General features: G+C 40.7%; 1 protein-coding gene across 1 annotated transcript in view; it reads left to right on the forward strand.

The window, feature by feature from the left end:
* The window catches only part of WWTR1 (WW domain containing transcription regulator 1), a 102,818-nt gene that overhangs the window by 42,702 nt on the left and 37,862 nt on the right, over nucleotides 1-22,254 (forward strand). The window contains exon 2 of the mRNA XM_073674637.1: nucleotides 21,124-21,260. Within this exon, the coding sequence (XP_073530738.1) occupies nucleotides 21,124-21,260 (137 nt within the window). The remainder of the gene's footprint in view (nucleotides 1-21,123; nucleotides 21,261-22,254) is intronic.

Here is a 22,254-nt window from a genome sequence, read left to right on the forward strand (position 1 = left end):
ACTGAGCCCTCACTGACTGGGAAAAAGCCCCTTCACAAGTGTCAGGAATCCAACCTGCCAAACACCTTAAACTGAAGAGCACAGGACCCCCAGTTAACCCCATCAGGCCCAGATCGCACAAGACACTACGTTGTCTTCCTCTTACAATGCAGCATCTCTCGGGCTCATTCAGCCGTCAGTTTGTCATGTATTCTGTGTTTCACGGTTAAAACTTGTAAGGCTACATGCACACATTGAGTATTTGGTCAGTTTTTTACCTCCGTATTTGTAAGATAAAACCAGGAGTGGGTGATAAATACAGAAGCGGTGACATGTTTCTATTGTACTTTTCCTCTGATTGTTCCACTCCTGGTTTTGGCTTACAGATGCTGAGGTAAAATACTGACCAAATACTGAACGTGTGCACGTGGCTTTATAGTCTATGTGGCTGTTCACATGTCGTTGTATTTTTCCGGACCGAGTGATCCGCACCTAATCACAGAGACGTCTGATTTTGATCCAAGTCATGGATCAAGCTCATCAATGCCAAGTCTATGGGTCAGTAAAAAATTAGACCGCACTCGGATGCCATCCTTGTTCTGTCTGATCTTCACTGACTCATAGGGCAGGTGCACACAACCTTTTTCTCTATAATCCTAGAAAAACGCTCTAATTATTCTGATCAGAGTGGGATCAGTTTTTCTTGGAGATGTAGAGAAAAAAAAAGGTTTCTCCCTTCTGTCAGTCCGTGACAATTGGACTGCACTCAGATGTCGTCTAAGTGCGGTCCGCTGTTTTCCAAGGATCCGTAGGCTTGCATTGCCGATTTTGATCTGACACTTGAATCAAAATCAGACACGTCTTCGATTTATTTCCTCCGACCACTCGGTCCGAGGAAAAAGACGGACTTGTGCACAGCCCCATAAAATATCATGAAAACCACAGATGTCACTCCACCTCAGTCGTCTGCACGAGCCCAAAGGAAAAGCTGGGAAAAAACGCCATCAGTTTTTCTTTGGCTTTCAAGAAAGCTGATGAAACTCTGAAGACTGACACTCTGACGAAAATCTAATTGCTCAGAAGAAAATGAGACCGTTCTTGCGTACAGGAAAAAATGTCTGATGTCTGAATGAGGCCTTAGCTGCAAATCAACAAGAATCATTTATTTTGCGCTTTTCTCTCACATTGGACTCAATGCACATGAATTGATAGAAATGTTTTTCCTCTTTTTCAAAGTCATCCCAGGAGCTGTGGTATGATCAGACCCTGTTCCTGTACGGTCAGACACAGCCATTACACAGTACACAGCAGGGGCACATTTATAAGATTCTCAGCACAAGAACATTCTATTTAACACCTCCAATTGTGAAACTTATTATTATTCCAAAATCTATTGATTAAAATGTACTTTGTTTGGAAAACCTCTTATATCAGTATTTTTGCATTAGTATTTCATCACTATTTGTATACCAAAACCAGGAGTGTCTCCGAAACCCAGAACAGGTGTCAATCTTTCTGGCTTTGTCATACAAATACTGATGTGTGAATGAGGTCTTATTATGTACAGGCCTTACTTTGTACTTTACGAAGCCACTGTGAATAAGACTAAGCTGCAATACAAAGTGCAGTCGCTACTAAAAGTACAGAGTTGTACGGAGTAGTATATTGCATATAGCAGTAATACCAGGAACAGCCACTGCTGACAGTATGGCGCTGTGCCAGGTAAACCGTCAAGGGCCACTTCAAACCCTTCTGATCGGCAAAAGGTGCCGAGATTTGGACCCCCACTGATATATTGTTGGCTTTACATAAGAATAGACCAGCAATTTTAAAGAATTAGAAAACTCTTTTAATAAATATAAAAAGGTTCCATCCACTTATCGATACCAGTGCCGGTGTTGTATCTACAGGGAGCAGCTATGTGGAATATATTCTCTTTCTGCATCACAATAAGGAACAATCATTTTTGAGCCGAGGCTATATTACATATTAATTATGCTTTTCATTGTGGTTCTGAAGAGTCTTGTGTAGGTCCAGGCGCCATTGCCTTCGGCCATGCTCATTTGATGTGATCACTTTGTCTTTTTTCCCTCAATTTCTGGAAAACATAGTAATTTTCCAGTGATTTCAGAATATCAGAGCAGAAAACAAAGTGTAATTGCAGCGTGAGAACATGGCCTTAGAGTGCAGCAAATGCTCCATGTTTTATACTTGCCGCTCTAGCCGACAGAACATCAGGCCAACTGTCTCACGTGGAGTGGCCAACACTGGAGAGAGACCCGTAGCCATGTGCGAGCTCTGGATGGAGACATCGGAAGCACTCAATCTGGCTGCCTAAGTGAGGGTCTACAGAGGCTGAATGCATGAGACTCCTGGGCCATCCCACCTCCAGTGTTTGGTGATCCCATATATATAAATGTACTATATACCGTACATTCGAGACAATGGATTTTGTACTTTAGCTTCTATTTATGACTCAATTAATGTAACTTGGGAAGTTAAGGCTATGTTCACATGGAGTCTTTTTGCTGAGTTTTTGGAGCAGAAATGGAGCGAAAAAATTTTTGAGCAATTTTGAGATCTGGAGAGTTTCTGCTCCAACAACTCCTCAAACAACTCTGTGCGCACGTAGCCTTATTCTGCTCATTACTTTTCAGAGGTAAAGTAACTACTTGGTCTCTTTAGGCTATGTGCAGAGTTTTTTAAGGTGCTTTTAAATAAGTTTGTTGAGCGGAAAGCACTTCAGAAAACTCTTTCTTTTACGGAGATTTAGAAGGATTTTTTTGTTTCCTGAAGAGGCTTAGAAGAAGTGTTTTCGAAGTTTTTTTTTATTCCTGAAGAGTTTTTTTGGCAGCCTTCTGATTGGACAGTGTCTTGCTTGGAGCAGATTCCATCAGGACCTGTTTCGAAAAAGTGACATGAATTTTTTTATTTTTCCACCAGATGTTTTCAAAACCTGGAAAGGAAAAAAAAACACTCACATCACTGAACATATCAACAGCAAAGTGGTTTTACAACAGACATGAATACGAAGAGTCTTTCAAGCATTTTTTAAGCGATTTTTGAGGCCTTTATAATAAAAAAAAATCTAAAAACTCCATGTGAACATAGCTTTATGGTGACTTTATTAGCTCACATCTCTGCTAATGAGGTCCAGACATTAGCAGTCTGTTTCAGGGAAGGAACACAATATGAATTGTCTATTTCAGTTTCTGCCCCTTTGTTCTTACTTCTTGGGCCCTGTCCAGATCTTAAATGTTAAATTACCAATAGAAATCAAAGGGGGTTTTGTTTCCCAATGTGTCATTGGTTACAGTGTTAAGTCTGGAGCATTCTGTATACTAACAATGAACTCAGTCAATAGATTTTTTTAACCAGCTCTTATCTGGAGATCTGCAAGAAGCCGGTTATTTACTGCCCACACCATTCTCTTCTCTCTGGGCAGAATGATCTGGAAGCCATAGCTTTAAAAACTGAACTCCAGCGTGCAGGCTTGTGATGAACAGCAGAACTTACATTTCTGAAAAAAATATTCGTTAAACTTTTAACTCTTTCCAAATCACTTGGATAATAGAGTACACAATGCAAAGCCACAAAGCACAATTACATTAGGAAGCCAGCCAACTGTAAGGCTATGTTCACACATCATGGTTTTTTGTTTTTGCGTCAATTTTCTGCAGCAAAACCTGATCTCTCAAGGGCAGTTTGTTCAGGATTTTTCTTGCAGTTTTGGTGATTTTTTTTGGTGCGTTTTTGATGCGTTTCTTTTTTCTCACTGGCCTTCTGTCTCTTTTTATGCATGTACATAAAGTTCAGTAAAAAAAAAAACAACATTCTATTTTGGTATCAAAAACGCTGAAAAAAGTTACCTGCGTTTGTGGTGCATTTTTTTCACCACCCATTACTTCCTATGGGTGAAAAAAATCTGAAAAAGCGCTGAAAGAAGTGACTTCCTTTATTTTCCAAAACACCATGAAAGGCACAAAATCCTGAACAAAAAAAAAAACGAAGAATTCTGGAATCTCGTAGACTTTGCTGGTACTGCAAAATGCAGCTGAAAATTTGCATAAAAAAACGCATCAAAAAACCATGATGTGTGAACACAGCCTTATGGCACCAGTCACCGAGAGTCACAATGAGAGCAGAAATGGTTAAATAAAATGTTAAAAATCAGGAGAAAACTCTAAAGTTTTTAGGGTTATATTGTATAGAGTGAATACGTGAAGATATATAATTGCCATATCATATGTGTCCATTACTAGCTATACTGAAATGTGCCTGGTGATTCTCCTCTAGGAGTTAGTAATCGCTTTGAAGAGGATAAATCCATTTCTAAAGTTGGAAAGTCTGACAGCTGCACTCGGGGACTGGTGCAAGGTTCCCTCCAGTTGTTTTCAAGGGTACAGTGAGGAGCCACCCAGAGTGCTTTGCAACAGCTGTAAATGTGTGATGAAGGAAGAAGTGTATAAAGTGTGCCAACAAAGTATTTTAGGAGCAGTCTAAGAATAGCCACAAACAAGCAGACCTGCTGGAATCTTCACCTCCATGCTGGGACAGGCCACACTGTACGGAGGTTATTCGGGGGTTCTCGAGTAAAAGCACAGTCCACCAACAGTGTTTAGTGCCTTGCTTAGAAGAACGCAGGGAAATGTTACAAGACAGTCCACCTAATGATGTGAGCATATCTGATATGAACTGTGCATTCAAAAGATACACTTGGCTGTGTATTTAGGTATAATATTATATTTAAATAAACATTACATACTTTACATTTACAATGTATCACCCCAATTCCGAAAGAAGTTGGGACACTGTAAACTATAAAGAAAACAAGAATACAATGATTTGGAAATCTCGTATAGCCACATTTTATTCACAACAACATAGAAAAGATCAGAAATTGAACATTAGACATTTTTCCATTTCATAGGAAAAAATTAACTCCTTTAAAGATTGATGGCAGCAACACATCTCAACAAAGTTGGGACAGGGCCATGTCTACCATTGTGTGGCATGGCCTCTTCTCTTTACAGCATTGTGTAAATATCAAGGAAGTGACGAGACCAATTGCTGGAGTTTTGGGAGAAGAATGTTTTGTCTGATGTAGGATTCTCGCTGCTCAATAGTCCTGGGTCTTCTTTGCTGGATTTTTCATTTCATAATGTGCCAAATATCTTCTAATGGTGAAAGGTTTTCCGGCCAGTTCATCACCCAAACACTTCTGTGAAGCCATGTTGTTGTGATGGATGCGGTATGTGGTTCTGCAATGTCTTGATGAAATAGGCCAGACCTTTCCTGAAATAGACATCGTCAGGATGGAGCATATGTTGTTCTAAAATCTTTATATAATGCTCAGCATTGAAAGTGTCATTCAAGGTGTGTACGCTGCCCATGTCATAGGCACTAATGTAACCCCATACAATCAGAGATGCAGGATTTTGTAGTGGATGGTCCCCCTCCTCTTGAGTCCCCTAGCATCTGTGGTTTCAATAAAGATTTTCAAACTTTTATTCATCTGACTACAGAACAGTTTTACTTTTTGCCTCAGTCCATTTTCCATGAGCTTTGGCCCAGAGAAGACGGCAGAGTTTTTGGATTGTATTGATGTATGGCTTCTTCTTCACATGACAGACCTTTCACCCATAGCTCCCAACCGTCCCGTTTTCGGCGGAACTATCCCGCTTTGAGGGCTCAGTCCTGCGTCCCGTCACGGCTCAGCTGTTCTCCCAGCTGTGGAGGGTGGTGAGGGGGTTGCGGCGGTGGAGCAGCGGGCACAGGTAGTAGCCGACTGCTGCAGCTACCACGTGTGCCCACTGCTAAAGAAAATTAATATTCACTCTTCTCCACGCCCATGGGATTGGAGAGGAGTGAATATTCATTCTCCTTAATAGCGCACACTGTCAATCGCAGCCACCGTTTTTTGGCTGCGGCTCCGCGATCCTGTGTGCCCGCTATTATGGAGAATGAATATTCACTCTTCTACACTCCCATGGGAGTTTTATCAATTTTTTAGGGACTTCAGGTTTTAGGTAATGTCACTGTTGTGCCAAATTTAAGCTACTTCTTGATGATCATCCTCAGTGTTCCATGTTATATCTAATGCATTGGAAAAAAATGTGTATGCTTGTTGAAAGTTGTAAGTTGTTTACCTACCGTGGCTTTTGCTATAAAATGCAACTAAGAAAATGTCAGAACATTCTACTAGAACTGCAAAACTTTATATGGAGTTAATCAGAATCACTGGAAATTATGAGAGCTGTGTACTGACTACTATGTAACATGAGTTTAAATGTGAATGGATAATTCTGAACACACCTACATGCCCAATTGTAAGAGGTTGCTCACACTTATGCAACCACATTATTTTACTTTTGTTTTTATCCACTCAAAATTATTTCAGTTTTTTTCCCAAATTGATTCATACAGATTATAGGTGACATTAAAGATGGAAAAAAATCTGAAATTCTTCTTTTTTTTCTTTTACATGACAAAAGTCCAGCATTTTAACGTGTGTGAAGACTTTTACACTGTATACGAACTATTGGTCGAAAGACTGCAAAAAGAATCAGTAATGACCTCTCAGCCTTTGTGCTGTAAATACAGTGATTTCTATCGCTCTCTAAATGTTAAAACAGAAAATTCCTGGTACAAATTTTTACATTTCTTTGAACGCGTCACTTGTGTGTAACAACTTGTTTTCCCCCAAGGATAAGCTTCTATGTACTCTTCAACCCACTGAATTTAACAGCACAGTGAAAATACTGATGAATTTGGGTCATAGATAGATAATGCTGTCACTGGAAAGTTGGAGCTTATAGTTATTGTCCATAGAGATCAATGGGGTAAAAATATATCTAGACAATCCAGACCTCAGCCTACAGTACATACAATACAAACTTGTTAGGTCAGTGGGCATGTTCAAAGGCAAACCATCATAACCAGTAGGTAACATTTTAAGAGATCAAAGTCCAATATCGCCAAGAACATTTACAAATTGGCTTAACCCTCTTTCAGTCTTTGTATTGTATATCTAGTGCTGACCATAGACAGAAGTTAGAGCGTACCAACAGGTATCTGGCCAACTATGATCTGGAGAAGATGAGCTTTTACTGCTGTTCTTTATTCTGTTCTTGAGATATCAGCTAAAACATACCACTATTAATAAAGCCCCTATGCACTTTAGATAGTTCGGCCATTCGTTTGGCCGGAAAAAAATTTGCCCAAGTCTCCTAAACACAGACGTGACCACACTGTTGAGAACTCCAATGTTCTAAACGAGAACGTTGGTGTCAGACATCTCTGGCGGTGGGATATCCCTTAGGCTATGTTCACACGTTGCATTTTTGCTGCGTTTTTTTATGCAGGAAAACCTGCTCTCTTGGCAGAAAAGAAGCAATTTCAAAAACGCAGGTTTTGGTGTGTTTTTTGCTGCATTTTCGATGCGTTTTTCAGGATCCCAAAGTTGCATTGTTCAATATCACACCTTGGTCGGCCACAGGCATTGTTCAATCTCCCACCTTGGTCGACCAATGTTTAGTTTGTAAGCATTACTAATTTAATTAAACTGTACTAATCCAAACTGCCACCTCAGGTGACCAAGACGATAAACTTGGGAAAATCACAAAAATACATGGGTTTCACATACTGCTGTACTTGCTTTTTTTCACTAAAAACGCAGCAAAACTTGATGCCTGCGTTTTTGCAACGTTTTTTGCACCACACATGCCAATGGTGAAAAAAGTGACATTCTGCATTCTGCAAAACCCAAGGTTTTGCAGAAAATACTGAGGACAAAAAACCAAGCTGTGTGCATGAGATTTATGAAATCTCATACACTTTGCTGGACCGTAAAAGGCAGGTGAAAATCAGCATAAAAAAAACGCGATGAATGAACATAGCCTTAAAGAACAAAAGGATCAGCACTTCGTCCATTCTATAGATCCTTTTCTAACCTAGGGGCTTCCTACACTTTATACTGTCAGCCGAACCCTTCGATATCGCCATTAGTCTAATGTGTGTGGACCTTAAGAGTGAGCATGCTCACATGGTAGAAGGCATAGGAAGCCTTCGTCCCGTCAAAGCCTTTAGCTGTATGGCAACCCTTAGGAGGAAAGATATACATGAGAATACAGTTGGTTCCAGATAATCTGTGGTCATTCACATAGAAGTCCACACAGTCACAAAAGGCGAGCTAGAATCGTGAGCCGCTCTCGTGTGCTGCGGCTGTATCATGCTCAAATCAGCAATTTTCTGTTCATTTTGTGATTGCTCTCTGCATCTCCCTACATTGGTAAGATTACTATGCTTTTACTTAACCAGTAATTTTAGCTTGTTACCAATTTTCTTCAAAGGCCACCTTAAACTGGATGGCATGCTTAAAACAGGCTTGTTATTGATTTCACTCCATTTGAAGCATTGCTGGCTGAAGGGACGTGTTGTGCGAGCAGGAAGTCAGAATGTTCCTATGCCGAGTCCAGCCTGGAATACACACGGATTTACCATTGGCACAGACTACACCTCTCATGGATTATTTTTCTATGGAAGCTCTTGATTTTGTCATTTTGTGCTATACGTGGACAGATGTAGAATCATGCGCCGTACGAGTCATAATTCGCTTTCTATTGGAGTTACAGGGAATGCTCTCACTTTAGTTACGAAATTGAAAGATTTCTTCATCACAATCCTTTTTATTTTGTCTGCTGATGCACTGATGAAATTTAGCTTTGATCTCGTTTTATAGTTATGGCATTAAGAAGATGAAAGAAATTTTCTGGTTAAAAAAAAAGAAAAAAAATATTTTTAAAAGCCATGTTAAAGGGTTGGTTCTCATCTTCTTTTCCTCAGGTGCACCATGGGAAAAGCACAGGGACACTGAGATTGGGCAGATCGAAAGTATACATCCTTCAAGGGCTGCACACTCCTTACCTGGCCACTCTGAGACTGCAGGGTGGTCGGTAACCTAGGCAATGAGCTGTTCACTATAGAATGAAAAATCCCTCTGTTCTTAAAGGGCATTTGTCATTAGGTTTTTGCTACCTCATCTGAGAGCTGCATGATGTAACAGCAGAGACCCTTACTCCAGTGATTTATAACTTACTGGACTGCTTGCTATAGTTTTGATGAAATTACAGTTTTCTCTGCTACAGAACCACAAGTTCTCCTAATGTTGAGCTCTGTATAACCTCGTCGACACCACTGATTGACAGCTTACTGTGTATAGGCAGAAAGCTGCCAATCAATGGTGGGGTTATACATAGCTCATGAATATGTATGGAATACTACATAGCAGCTGGTGTACTAGTCCTCTAGTGATAATCTCCTGCTCATAAGACTGTGATGGTATCAAAACTAAAGCAAACAGCCCAGTAAGGGACACATCACTGGAATCAGTGTCTTTGTCTCCACATTATGCTGCTCTTGGATTAGACGGCAAAAACATCTAATAAGATTTTAATAAGAGGTAAATTACAAAATTGCTGGTTTTTTTTACAAGCCCATATACATTAGAATAATGTTGGCCGAACCCACGATATTGACGGGTTTGGACGATAATGTGTATGGGGTTCTCAGCCAAATGCCGTTCGGGGGAGATGTCAATCAGACAATAGCATAAGCTGATGTATCCACTGACCGCTTTCTAATAGATACATAGGAGCGCTCCTGTTTATGGGAGAGTCTTCTGAGATGACTGACTGTTCAGCCGACAGCCATCTAATTTTTATGGGGGCCTTGACTGTTTCAGGATCATACAGTTGACGACATCTACAAATACAATCATTAAATTTTAGATCTATAGTGTTCCTTCAATATTGTCTCTTTGCACACTGCTGATTAGACATTTTTCCCACCCAGGTTTCTTCATCTTGTGATAACACTAGATGACGAATACAACGGGGACCTGGGTGGACAGAAATCAGGAGAGGGTGGAGCAGCTCATGTCTCGACACCCTTTATTTTAGTCGTGTGACTTACATGTTTGTTGGCAACAATTCAAGTTCCTGACACTTTGTGCCATTTGTTTGTGACTTCAGATTGGCCACTGCCACTATTCTGCCATTGTAATATAAAAAAACTTGAACAACTGTGATACTTTTATCTTGCAATTTATTTAAAGCAGAATTGTTTATGGTAAGGTCTCCATACACATTAGATATGTGTCTACATCCTCATACAAATTCCCAAAAGGGAAAAAAAATCTCTGCTAGACACCAAAACATGTTTGGCCAGCTATCTGTTGGTACTTGTCCTCTGGAGCAGTGGTTCTGGACCTTCTGCCTATGGCCAGCTGTAGGTACTGTCTGCAGACACTGGGGAGAACAGAAGAATTGGGCATGTTGAAATCTAACATGCCAACAGTTTTTTTTCCCATTATTTGCCAATCGGGCAAGTTTGGACACCACCATACAATCATATAGAGCAAATCATTTTCTACCACCATACAATCAGTCTGCGGATTTAGACAACTCTCATTTAATCTGTTCACACCAAATTTTGATTCTATATTTAAAAACTAAAGTATGTTAAATGCTTAATCCCCATTATTTAGATATACTTAAGATATATAGGCATATGTAACCTATGCGTTTAGCATATGCAAATATAAAGCTTTATGGTTACGTAATTCACCCATTGATTGTAATGAGTAAAAATAACATATTCATCATCGTCTATCACATGTTCTTTGGAGGATAGAGTAGCATGGTGGATGACAATACTTGGACTTTCAAGGGACATATTGACATAAAGGTGGTCAAATATTCTCTTTTGGACTATGTTGGCCCATTACAGTCAATGGATGACCAGAGAAAAACATTTGAAAAATGATATATTGAATAGAGTCCATTACATTGTTTTATTTGTCCACAGTTTTCCATATTTTATACAGCTCAAAAACAAGAGGTAGACTGTTTCTGTAAAGAAATGGGAGGTATTAGTGCCATAACTCCCACTAGATCAGCTGTGAGAAAACAGGTTACTTATAAGAGAGCTGTAGAATGGACTTATAAAATAGTTTATTGTGGCAGCCGGACATACATAATGATACATGTACACTTTATAAAAATAGAAATAATAGCATCTATAGATGGATCTTATTATCTAAGGCTCATTAGGCTCATGGCACATTTGGCCTCCTTGTATGTCTACATTATAACTTTCTCCACAGTTGTTCCAGTCTTCAGATGGCCATCTGTGCTGTGAAGAACCCTGCCCATAATTGTTAACTATAAATACCGGTAGTTACAAAGCATTATAAGTATTCATGCTGCACATGTTGCCTACTGCAAAAAATACAGTCATATGAAAAAGTTTGGGCACCCCTATTAATTTTAAGCTTAATATTTTATAAAAATTGGTGTTTTTGCAACAGCTATTTCAGTTTGATATATGTAATAACTGTTGGACACAGTAATGTTTCTGCCTTGAAATGAGGTTTATTGTACTAACAGAAAATGTGCAATCTGCATTCAAACAAAACTTGACAGGTGCATAAGTATGGGCACCTCACCAGAAAAGTGACATTAATATTTAGTAGATCCTCCTTTTGCAAAAATAACAGCCTCTAGTTTCTTCCTGTAGCTTTTAATGAGTTCCTGGATCCTGGATGAAGGTATTTTTGACCATTCCTCTTTACAAAACAATTCCAGTTAAGTTTGATGGTCGCCGAGCATGGACAGCCCTCTTCAAATGATCCCACAGATGTTCAATGATATTCAGGTCTGGGGACTGGGATGGCCATTCCAGAACATTGTAATTGTTCCTCTGCATGAATGCCTGAGTAGATTTGGAGCGGTGTTTTGGATCATTGTCTTGCTGAAAGATCCATCCCCTGCGTAACTTCAACTTTATCACTGATTCTTGAACATTATTGTCAAGAATCTGCTGATACTGAGTGGAATCCATGCGTCCCTCAACTTTAACAAGATTCCCGGTGCCGGCATTGGCCACACAGCCCCAAAGCATGATGGAACCTCCACCAAATTTTACTGTGGGTAGCAAGTGTTTTTCTTGGAATGCTGTGTTTTTTTGCCGCCATGCATAACACCTTTTTGTATGACCAAACAACTCAATCTTGGTTTCATCAGTCCACAGGACCTTCTTCCAAAAAGAAATTGGCTTCTCCAAATGTGCTTTTGCATACCTCAGCCGACTCTGTTTGTGGCGTGCTTGCAGAAACGGCTTCTTTCGCATCACTATCCCATACAGCTTCTCCTTGTGCAAAGTGCGTTGTATAGTTGAACGATGCACAGTGACACCATCTGCAGCAAGATGATGCTGCAGGTCTCTGGAGGTGGTCTGAGGATTGTCCTTGACTGATCTCACCATTCTTCTTCTCTGCCTTTCTGATGTTTTTCTTGGCCTGCCACTTCTGGCCTTAACAAGAACTGTCCCTGTGTTCTTCCATTTCCTTACTATGTTCCTCACAGTGGAAACTGACAGGTTAAATCTCTGAGACAGCTTTTTGTATCCTTCCCCTGAACAACTATGTTGAATAATCTTTGTTTTCAGATCATTTGACAGTTGTTTGGAGGAGCCCATGATGCCACTCTTCAGAGGAGATTCAAACAGGAGAACAACTTGCAAATGGTCACTTTAAGTAGCTTTTCTCATGATTGCATACACCTGGCTATGAAGTTCAAAGCTCAATGAGGTTATAAAACCAAAAAAAGTGCTTTAGTAAGTCAGTAAAAAGTAGGTAGTAGTATTTAAAACAAGAAACTGATAAGGGTGCCCATACTTATGCACCTGTCAAATTTTGTTTGAATGCAGATTGCACATTTTCTGTTAGTACAATAAACCTCATTTCAAGGCAGAAACATTACTGTGTCCAACAGTTATTACATATATCAAACTGAAATAGCTGTTGCAAAAACACCAATTTTTTATAAAACATTAAGCTTAAGATTAATAGGGGTGCCCAAACTTTTTCATATGACTGTATATATACGTCATATGTAAAAAAGTAAATTATTTCACTTACTAATTTACTTCTTATATATTATACCAGGTGCTCCAATAGAAACTAGTTATCAACTCTGGTCCAGAGTTTGGAAATTCCACTTCTGGTCCTGTGCACGACACAAGAGAAAACTTAGTGTGTCGGCACATGATGAGTGCTGCGTATGAATGACTGATCGTTTCAGTAGCCAGCCACCTTCTTTGTCTTTGCAGCGGCTGGAGAAATGAAGGAGGGCTGGCGATAGCGAAGTTGACTGGCGACAGCGAAGTTGACTGGCGATAGCAAAGTTGGCGGGCGATAGCAAAGTTGACTGGCGATAGCAAAGTTGGCGGGCGATAGCAAAGTTGACTGGCGATAGCAAAGTTGGCGGGCGATAGCAAAGTTGGCAGGCGATAGCGAAGTTGACTGGCAATAGCGAAGTTGGCAGGTGATAGCGAAGTTGACTGGCGATAGCGAAGTTGGCGGGCGGTAGCGAAGTTGACTGGCGATAGCGAAGTTGGCAGGCGATAGCGAAGTTGACTGGCTATAGCGAAGTTGGCGGGTGATAGCGAAGTTGACGGGCGATAGCGAAGTTGGCTGGCTTAGCTATTGAATTGAGCTGTCAGTCCCCTTCTCAAATAGCATTGATCACATACCAACACTGGAAACCCGCTTCCTAATCCAGGATTGGAGGAGATGGCAAGTTAGATAACTTACTTTTTAATGCAAATTGACATTAATTATCTTTCATTGAACAACACTTTTAAAACAATCATTTTCTTGAGTTTGTTTGATTCTACTTTTGGCGTCAGCAATGGAAATTTGCTAATGGATGGGCGAAGCCTAGTTCTCTGCATCCTAACCTGTAAATATTCCATGGTGGACACTTTATATTCTACCTGTCTTGCTTCTCGCTCCCTTGGGTCTAACACACTTGATTGTAGGTTTCAGCGTAATCGGCATCATCATTCTATTTACAGCAGTATAACTAGGTCACCGGTGAGGAGTTACTGGTTCTTCTTGACACTCCAGCTGGGAACAGTTGAGCCTCGCACAAATGCGCTAATGTGACTTGAACTGTTGAGAGATATAAGTTACGTCCCAGATATACAAATATAGAATAGAGTGTAAAAATAACAAAATAAGGGCTTGTTCAAGCAGGAGGCCATGCGGTATAATTACTACTTTGTGTAAGGTGCAGGTTGAACTGTTGCAAGGTAGCTGATCATATCCCTTTAGTTTTGACTCTATTCAGAAGGGTCTCATAGCAAAACCCATAGTAAATTAAAGGACTTGTCTTATCTAACTAAATGGGTAATATTGCAAAGCGCTTATAAAAACAAGCAACTTTATATTTTGCTTCTTATTAAAAAATCTTCTCTGCTCTAAAAAACACATTGAATTTTAATTCTGTAGTATATTGCTTGTGGCCTTGGTTAAAGGCCACGTCAAAGGCAGCTGTTTTTTAGGCAATATGGGTGCTTGCAAGCTGTTAGCTATTCAGCTTACATGCACTGCTCTGAAGTTGGCTGGATCGCTTCTCCATTGCTGCAGATGCAAAGCTGTCTCTGCCAACAGCACACCGCCCCAGCGGCATGCAGGAAGCCGGGACGCTGTGGAGTGGTGTACTCATGAAGATAATAACTTGAGACAGCCCCTCTAAAGAGAACCTGTTACGTTCAAAACGCTATTTGCCTGCAGATGTGGGATTAAATTGCAGGTGTGTAGCATTAAAATCCTTACTGGAGCCACGGCTACAGGGAGAAAATGAAGTTATATCCTCCCTGTAGCCACTCAGTTTCAGTCATCGGGGTGGTGCAGGAAGCGGTTACATTCACACTCACTATGTGTGCCTTGTGTGTGTGCAGAGCCTGTTGTCAATCAAACTGCTGGGGAGTAATTACAGTGCAGTCACTGTATGCTGAGCTGTGACTGTAACCGCTCCCTGCACCGCCCTATGACTGGAAGGGAGCGGCCACACCGAAGATATATGTTTATTTTCTCTCTGTAGCCAACAAGGCGGCGAGACAGGATTGTTTTGGGACACAACAGGGTTTTTTAACCCTATCCTAAAGAGAAGCCAGCTAAATCTTATTGTGTTGTGTTGGGCTGTGAAATGAGACATATGCTGAGGTGATGAGGCCTCACAGTAAAGGTTATGGTGCTAGTAAACACTGCCACACACCTAACCTCCTAAGATTGCTTGTGTCCCCTTACTCAAGGGGCCAGCTACTACATGGCCAACCCCATATATGACATGAGCCCTGGGTGAGAATGGAGCTGGGTGAGAATGATAGTGCTAGTGGAATGTTGGCACAATGATGGATACTGTCATAGCTTTATTAAACACCATATTATTCCTAGAATGAAAATTAAAAATGGCAACTTAAATTGTCACACGTTTCAGTTAACTGTGCATAAATCAATTGTACAAGCAAATATAGGAAACTTTGTAATATATTTTATCAGCGAAATATGCTACTTTCTCCACCTAAGAGATACTTCTTCTCTACCCCCTGACTCCTGAACACATCATTCACTCTGAAATACGGCTAAAATCTGTCTTGCTAAAGACAAGAATAACTGCCAGCTCACTATCATCAGATACAGCTGCCTATTGAAGTCTATGAAGGAGAAGGAGTGAGGAGCAGAGTGAGATGGAGAGACCCAAAGATCACGTTGCTACTTTCTACTTAGTGTTTGTCACACCCCAGTACTGGATGCACACTACACTGCTCAGTACTGCTCTATAACGTTCTACATGTGGCTGATGATTCCACACCCCAGTACTGGATGCACACTACACTGCTCAGTACTGCTCTATAATGTTCTACATGTGGCTGATGACTCCACACCCCAGTACTGGATGCACACTACACTGCTCAGTACTGCTCTATAACGTTCTACATGTGGCTGATGATTCCACACCCCAGTACTGGATGCACACTACACTGCTCAGTACTGCTCTATAATGTTCTACATGTGGCTGATGATTCCACACCCCAGTACTGGATGCACACTACACTGCTCAGTACTGCTCTATAACGTTCTACATGTGGCTGATGATTCCACACCCCAGTACTGGATGCACACTACACTGCTCAATACTGCTCTATAACGTTCTACATGTGGCTGATGATTCCACACCCCAGTACTGGATGCACACTACACTGCTCAGTACTGCTCTATAATGTTCTACATGTGGCTGATGACTCCACACCCCAGTACTGGATGCACACTACACTGCTCAGTACTGCTCTATAACGTTCTACATGTGGCTGATGATTCCACACCCCAGTACTGGATGCATACTACACTGCTCAGTACTGCTCTATAACGTTCTACATGTGGCTGATGATTCCACACCCCAGTACTGGATGCATACTACACTGCTCAGTACTGCTCTATAACGTTCTACATGTGGCTGATGATTCCACACCCCAGTACTGGATGCACACTACACTGCTCAGTACTGCTCTATAATGTTCTACATGTGGCTGATGATTCCACACCCCAGTACTGGATGCACACTACACTGCTCAGTACTGCTCTATAATGTTCTACATGTGGCTGATGATTCCACACCCCAGTACTGGATTCACACTACACTGCTCAATACTGCTCTATAACGTTCTACATGTGGCTGATGATTCCACACCCCAGTACTGGATGCACACTACACTGCTCAATACTGCTCTATAATGTTCTACATGTGGCTGATGACTCCACACCCCAGTACTGGATGCACACTACACTGCTCAGTACTGCTCTATAACGTTCTACATGTGGCTGATGATTCCACACCCCAGTACTGGATGCATACTACACTGCTCGGTACTGCTCTATAACGTTCTACATGTGGCTGATGATTCCACACCCCAGTACTGGATGCACACTACACTGCTCAGTACTGCTCTATAATGTTCTACATGTGGCTGATGATTTTTATGGTCTGCTACATACAGAGAGATGGTAGAACTAAAATTCCTTATGAATCAGTGTAGTGTATAGGAAGCATCATATCAGTTGGTGTCCACCCACTAGCTCAGAGAAAACTGACAATTAGAGATATCACCTGAAAAGGAGAAAACTGATGATAAATGTAAGGTGGTAGTCATAATAGTGTTGTTCCTCTTGTATACACAACATCTTATTCCATAAAGTCACCAGTCATGTACTCTTTTATTATGATGTCTGTATCTTGTTTTCATGGATCTGACTAGTCTGTATTAAATGAATGATCAGGGGAGATGTCCTTGTGCTGTGTGGTCCTTGTAACACTGCCAACTTTAGATATTTACACAGAGTAAACCAAGAAACTCTCCTGACTCTAGCTGCATCTTGTATCTTCCTTGTATGTGGAGTAATAGTAGTGTTATCTTATGTTCTCCTTTTTCTGTTTTGTTTGTGTTAGACGCTCAGTCATGTTATGTTGTGTCTTTGAAGGGCTATTTATGTGGGTTGCAGAGGAAAAAAAAGGAGACCAAATTCAGTGCAATCCGATAAACTCAAATTGTTTACTTTTCACAAATTTACACAAATTTTCGGTTTTTAAACTGCATCAATAAGAATTTCCTAATACTCCTATTCTCAGAAATGGATGCTATTGCCCATGGAATCAGGTAACAGAATTTAGGTTTTCACTTACTGCCAATGTGGCTGCGGAGAACCCTGTAGTTTCCTGCACTATTACCTGATACATTGAGCAATTACAATGATGTAAGTCCTGAATATTTGCAAGTTTAGTATAATCCCTAAATTAGTTTTACCAAAGTAGAACCCTCCTTTTAATGACCATAGTGTTCCAGACTGGATCTCGTAGTTCAGTCTCTTTTCTTTTGTTAATAGTTTACTTGGCTGAACCATTATTGTTATTGTACTTCCCCCTGCCTGATTCATTATCTTTCATTCTCGCTGGCAGAATAGCCGGTTTTTCTCCATGTCCTAGAGGTGCGGGCAGGCTGGGTAGAGTTTCCGTCTTTTCATCGGGTAACGCTTGCAGCTGTTAGGTAACCTCCTGCTAGACTAGGTGTGTTTATGGATCTGCAAAGCTCAGCACAAGATGAACAGGCTTTAACATGCCTTGTCACCCAACAGTCACAACTGATCTATTGCGCCAGAGACATTGATAAGACATACGGAAACTTGACTTCACCTCTTTGCACACTTTCACGGTGTACTTTGGACAAATGACAATATTAGCAATTAATCTAACAAATGTTGACACAGGATATTTTCCTGTTTAATCTGATTAATAACGCAGACTGAGATGAGGAATGAGATTACTTGACTCCAAGTTCAGACTGGTTGCAAGAGGTACACATTGGTATATCTACTGTCATAGGGTTAGTACACGCTTAGGTTATTGACTTAGAGTATTGAAGGATCTGTGCACATGTAAAATCCAAGTTCCTGGCATTTGTGTCCCACTTGTGTAGAAGCTTCTGTACTGTTCAGCCCCATAATACTCAGACAGTGACAGATCAGTAGAGTAATATACAGTTTGACTCTTGTAGGTGAATTATTCATGATTCAACTATTCTACATTGGCGCTTTGGAGTATGCATTAATGTGCTCATGCCAGCAGGAGCCACAATTTAATTTAATTATGAGGTCTGCCGTATTATACATTCATCCATGATCAGGCTATGTTCACATGTTGCGTTTTTGCAGCATTTTTTTTTTTTGATACATTTTTTTATGCAAATTTTCAGCTGCGTTTTACAGTGCCAGCAAAGTCTATGAGATTTCAGAAATCTCATGCGCACACCTTGTTTTTTTTTCCTGACTGTTTTGTCAAACAGCTGCGTTTTCTGCAAAATGCATCATGTCACTTATTACAGTGTTTTTGCAGCGTTTTTTACCGTAGAAAGCAATGGGTAGTGCAAAAATACAGCAAAAAAACACAGATATCAGGTTTTGCTGCGTTTTTGCTGCCAAAACCTGAGGAAGTTGAATCAGGTTATTTTTTTATGCGCTAAACGTTATCAGCATGCACAAGAGACAGTTAAAAAACTCAGCAAAAACTCAATAAAATATGCTTTTTTTGACGTTGCTTCTTACTGAAAAGAGAGCAGGTTTTGCCTGAAGAAAAAAAACGCAGCAAAAACGCAACGTGTGAACATAGCCTTGGATGATGCAGGTGCATGTCTCTTATATGAGATTGTCCGTGAGTGTCTTCAGGGAAAACCAACCTGTCTCACCTTTCTATAAATCACAGTCAATATTCTGTAGCATTCAGGTAAAGCCAACGAGCGGCCAAAGAGGCTTCTAACGCAACAATATTCTCTATCTCTTCAGAGTTTTTTATGAAAATGAATGTAGGAGAACCTCTAATTCTACCATCCATCTCAGATCTTGCCTTAATTACAAAGCGTAAGTGCGGGGCTGTACTTTCTGACAGTGCGTACAGGACACAGTGAAGGTACAGAATCCACCTCTGTAAACTTTAATGTGTAATGGTTTTGTTTTGAAGCCATACGATTGCACACATCTCAGAAAGGGAAATGGCGCAGTATATAATCCTGTCATTACTTCTGGTGCTCCACAGAATGACACATCGCTTACTCAACTGCAAAGTCAATAGATTTCCCAACTCCTGCCGGTGCTTCTGCTGGATGAAGTGGGTGTCTCAGCAGGATCCTGGCACATTGCAGGCTGTCAGTCAGTAAAGTGCAATAAATGAGTCAAACCTTCATAAGTTTGAGTTTTCTGACATCTCCTTCACTAAGTTACCCAGAGGGTGGTCATGCTTTGATGTGACTGAGTCATGAGATCAGCTCTATTCTCCAGTGACAAAGCCCCTATCTTGGCACCAGTGGCCATTACTTTGGGTGTCTGACTCTAAAGCTAATGTTATCTGTAATTGCAACATGTTTGCATAACAAAAGCCTCAGACTTTTCATGTGTACATTGCTTTCTGTTTCCTGGGGCTGCCTATACAGAGAAATAGTGATTTGTCATTAAATAAAAGCTGCAGCTTCACAAACGACAAGAGTTTACTCCAATGCAACGTAGAACAAATACTAAATGCCAAGTGATCGTTAAGGCCGGGATAAGATGGCCAAATTTCCGGTCAATGTGCTTAACAGACAGCACACTAACCCAATAATAACCTCTGCACAATAGAGATTTTTCACACAAACCTGTGATTGGGGTGAACAAAAATTGCAGCCTGGTGTATTTTACATTTTCCTAGACGAGTGCTTGTATATGCAGGCAGCTCCAGCACCCGCCAGTTACCCAGATGAGCACATGGAGCTGCACACTGAGCTAGTCTGGGTCACAATTTGCAGACGTTTCTGGCCTTTTATTTCATTTGTGTGTCTAAAACCAGCTTAAAGGGGTTATCCACTACTAGGACATCCCCTTCTTGATCTAAATGTTTGGCACAGATAAAATAAAAAAGCCTATAATCACCTCCCATGTTGGCGCTGTTCCAGCGGTGTCGGCGCTGTTCCAGCGGTGTCGGCACTCGCGTTCCCTGGGCTCTCGTGCAGTTGTTAGGACAAGTGAGCCTGGCGCCCAATCATCGCTGGCATCACTGTCCTCGACTTCGGACAAATCGAACATCAAGAGGAAGTCAGAGATCAGCCACAGCCCTCACTTCCTACTGATGTTCGATTTGTTCGAAGGCGGGGACAGTGACGACAGCGTTGTTTGGGCACCATGCTCACGTGTCATAACAACCGCACAAGAACCTCGGGAATGCGAGTGCCGACACTGCTGGAACAGCGCCAACATGGAAGGTGAGTATAAGCTTTTTTTATTTTATCGGGGCCAAGCATGAGGTATGAGAAGTTGTGCAAGTAGCGGGCAACTTCTTTAAATATGATAAAATGAATGTAAAAAAATAATTAAATTTAACACCTAACGGACTTGTCCATATGCTCCCAGGACCTCTTGCTAAGAGTAGAGATTAGCTAAAGAGCAAGTGGTAAAATACGACATTTCCTCTAGAGCCCCACAGCTTGCTGGAGCACAATCGGCTTTGTCTTGGGGATCTCAGAAGCCAAACGCGCTGCCTGCAGCTGTGTCACTCATATTACCGAGGTTGTATAATTATAGACAGCCCCTTAAAGACTAGAAATGCAAATTGGGACAATAGATAATTACTTTCCTTTAAAGAAATGCATATGTATTCTTTATTATTTTGTTTTCCAACCAGTTATTTGCTCAGTATTAACTTTCTTTCTATTTTATTACAGTCACATGGAGAAAATTACAACATGGCAAGACCCCCGCAAGACAATGACACAGCCAGTGCCTCATATGAACCACCATCCTGTTACCACGTCTACCCCAATAAGTCAAAGATCACTGGCGATGTCTCAGCCCAACCTAGGTATGTTTTCCAGACATAGTCTATGTAGGCAAGAAACACTTTTTAGCACCGATATAACGTTTGCCAAAGTTTGTGACTTTTCTACTCCAGAAAAATGACATAAAATGATTCATACATTATATTTTATAATTCTATAGGTCCTTATTTGTCAGAGCTTCATAACTGGCTTTGTTGCTCATAGCAACCAATTAGACCTCAGCTTTCATTTATTCAACTACTTTCCAGAAATGAAAACTGAGCACTGATTGGTTGCTATGGGCAATAAAGACAGTTTTACTGCTGGACAGTTTTGATAAGCGAGGCCCCTATAGACTTTGTTGCCTGTAGTAACCAATAGCAGCACAGCTTTCATTTCTTAGAGTGCTCTTGAAAAATAAAAGCTGCAGTGTGATTGGTTGCTGTGGACAGCAAAAAAAAAGTTTCTTTTTTAGACATTGTTTATAAATCGGTAAGATTACCTGTATCCAGGAATCGCATAAAACACATGACTTCACTATGTGATCCCTGACCGCTCTTCTGTATATTTCTATATTCCATATAAAAGTAACTCATAATTCATGAGCTGGTTGATTTGTCTTCCGCCTTTGGACTGTTAGGCTATGTTCCCACAATGAGCTTTTGGTGCGTTTTTGATATTGCAAAATTTCTGCACCTATTATTTAAATTAGGTTACTTGTGTTTTTTCATTGCGTTTTTGTGTGCTTTTTTTTATGTTATTATTGCATTTTTGACACTGTTTTTTTTATCTCTTTTTGGCTCTTCATGCTTTAAATAAAGCTGCCTTGCTTTTGATAATTCATGGTATTTGGCTTTGACAAAACCTTATTGACATACTTAGGTTCGGATTACATGCACCGCACCTAATGCAAGTCTATGGGGAAAATCCACACATAAAACTCAGCGTACCCGCAAGAGAAATTGACATGGTGCGGATGTGAAATACCCATGGCAGGTCAGTTTACACAACAATAAAAAAAAGCACAGTGGGCATGAG

This window comes from Phyllobates terribilis, unplaced genomic scaffold (assembly GCF_046119375.1).
Source record: "Phyllobates terribilis strain yellow unplaced genomic scaffold, ASM4611937v1 Scaffold_3__8_contigs__length_932513732, whole genome shotgun sequence".
Lineage (NCBI taxonomy): Eukaryota > Metazoa > Chordata > Amphibia > Anura > Dendrobatidae > Phyllobates > Phyllobates terribilis.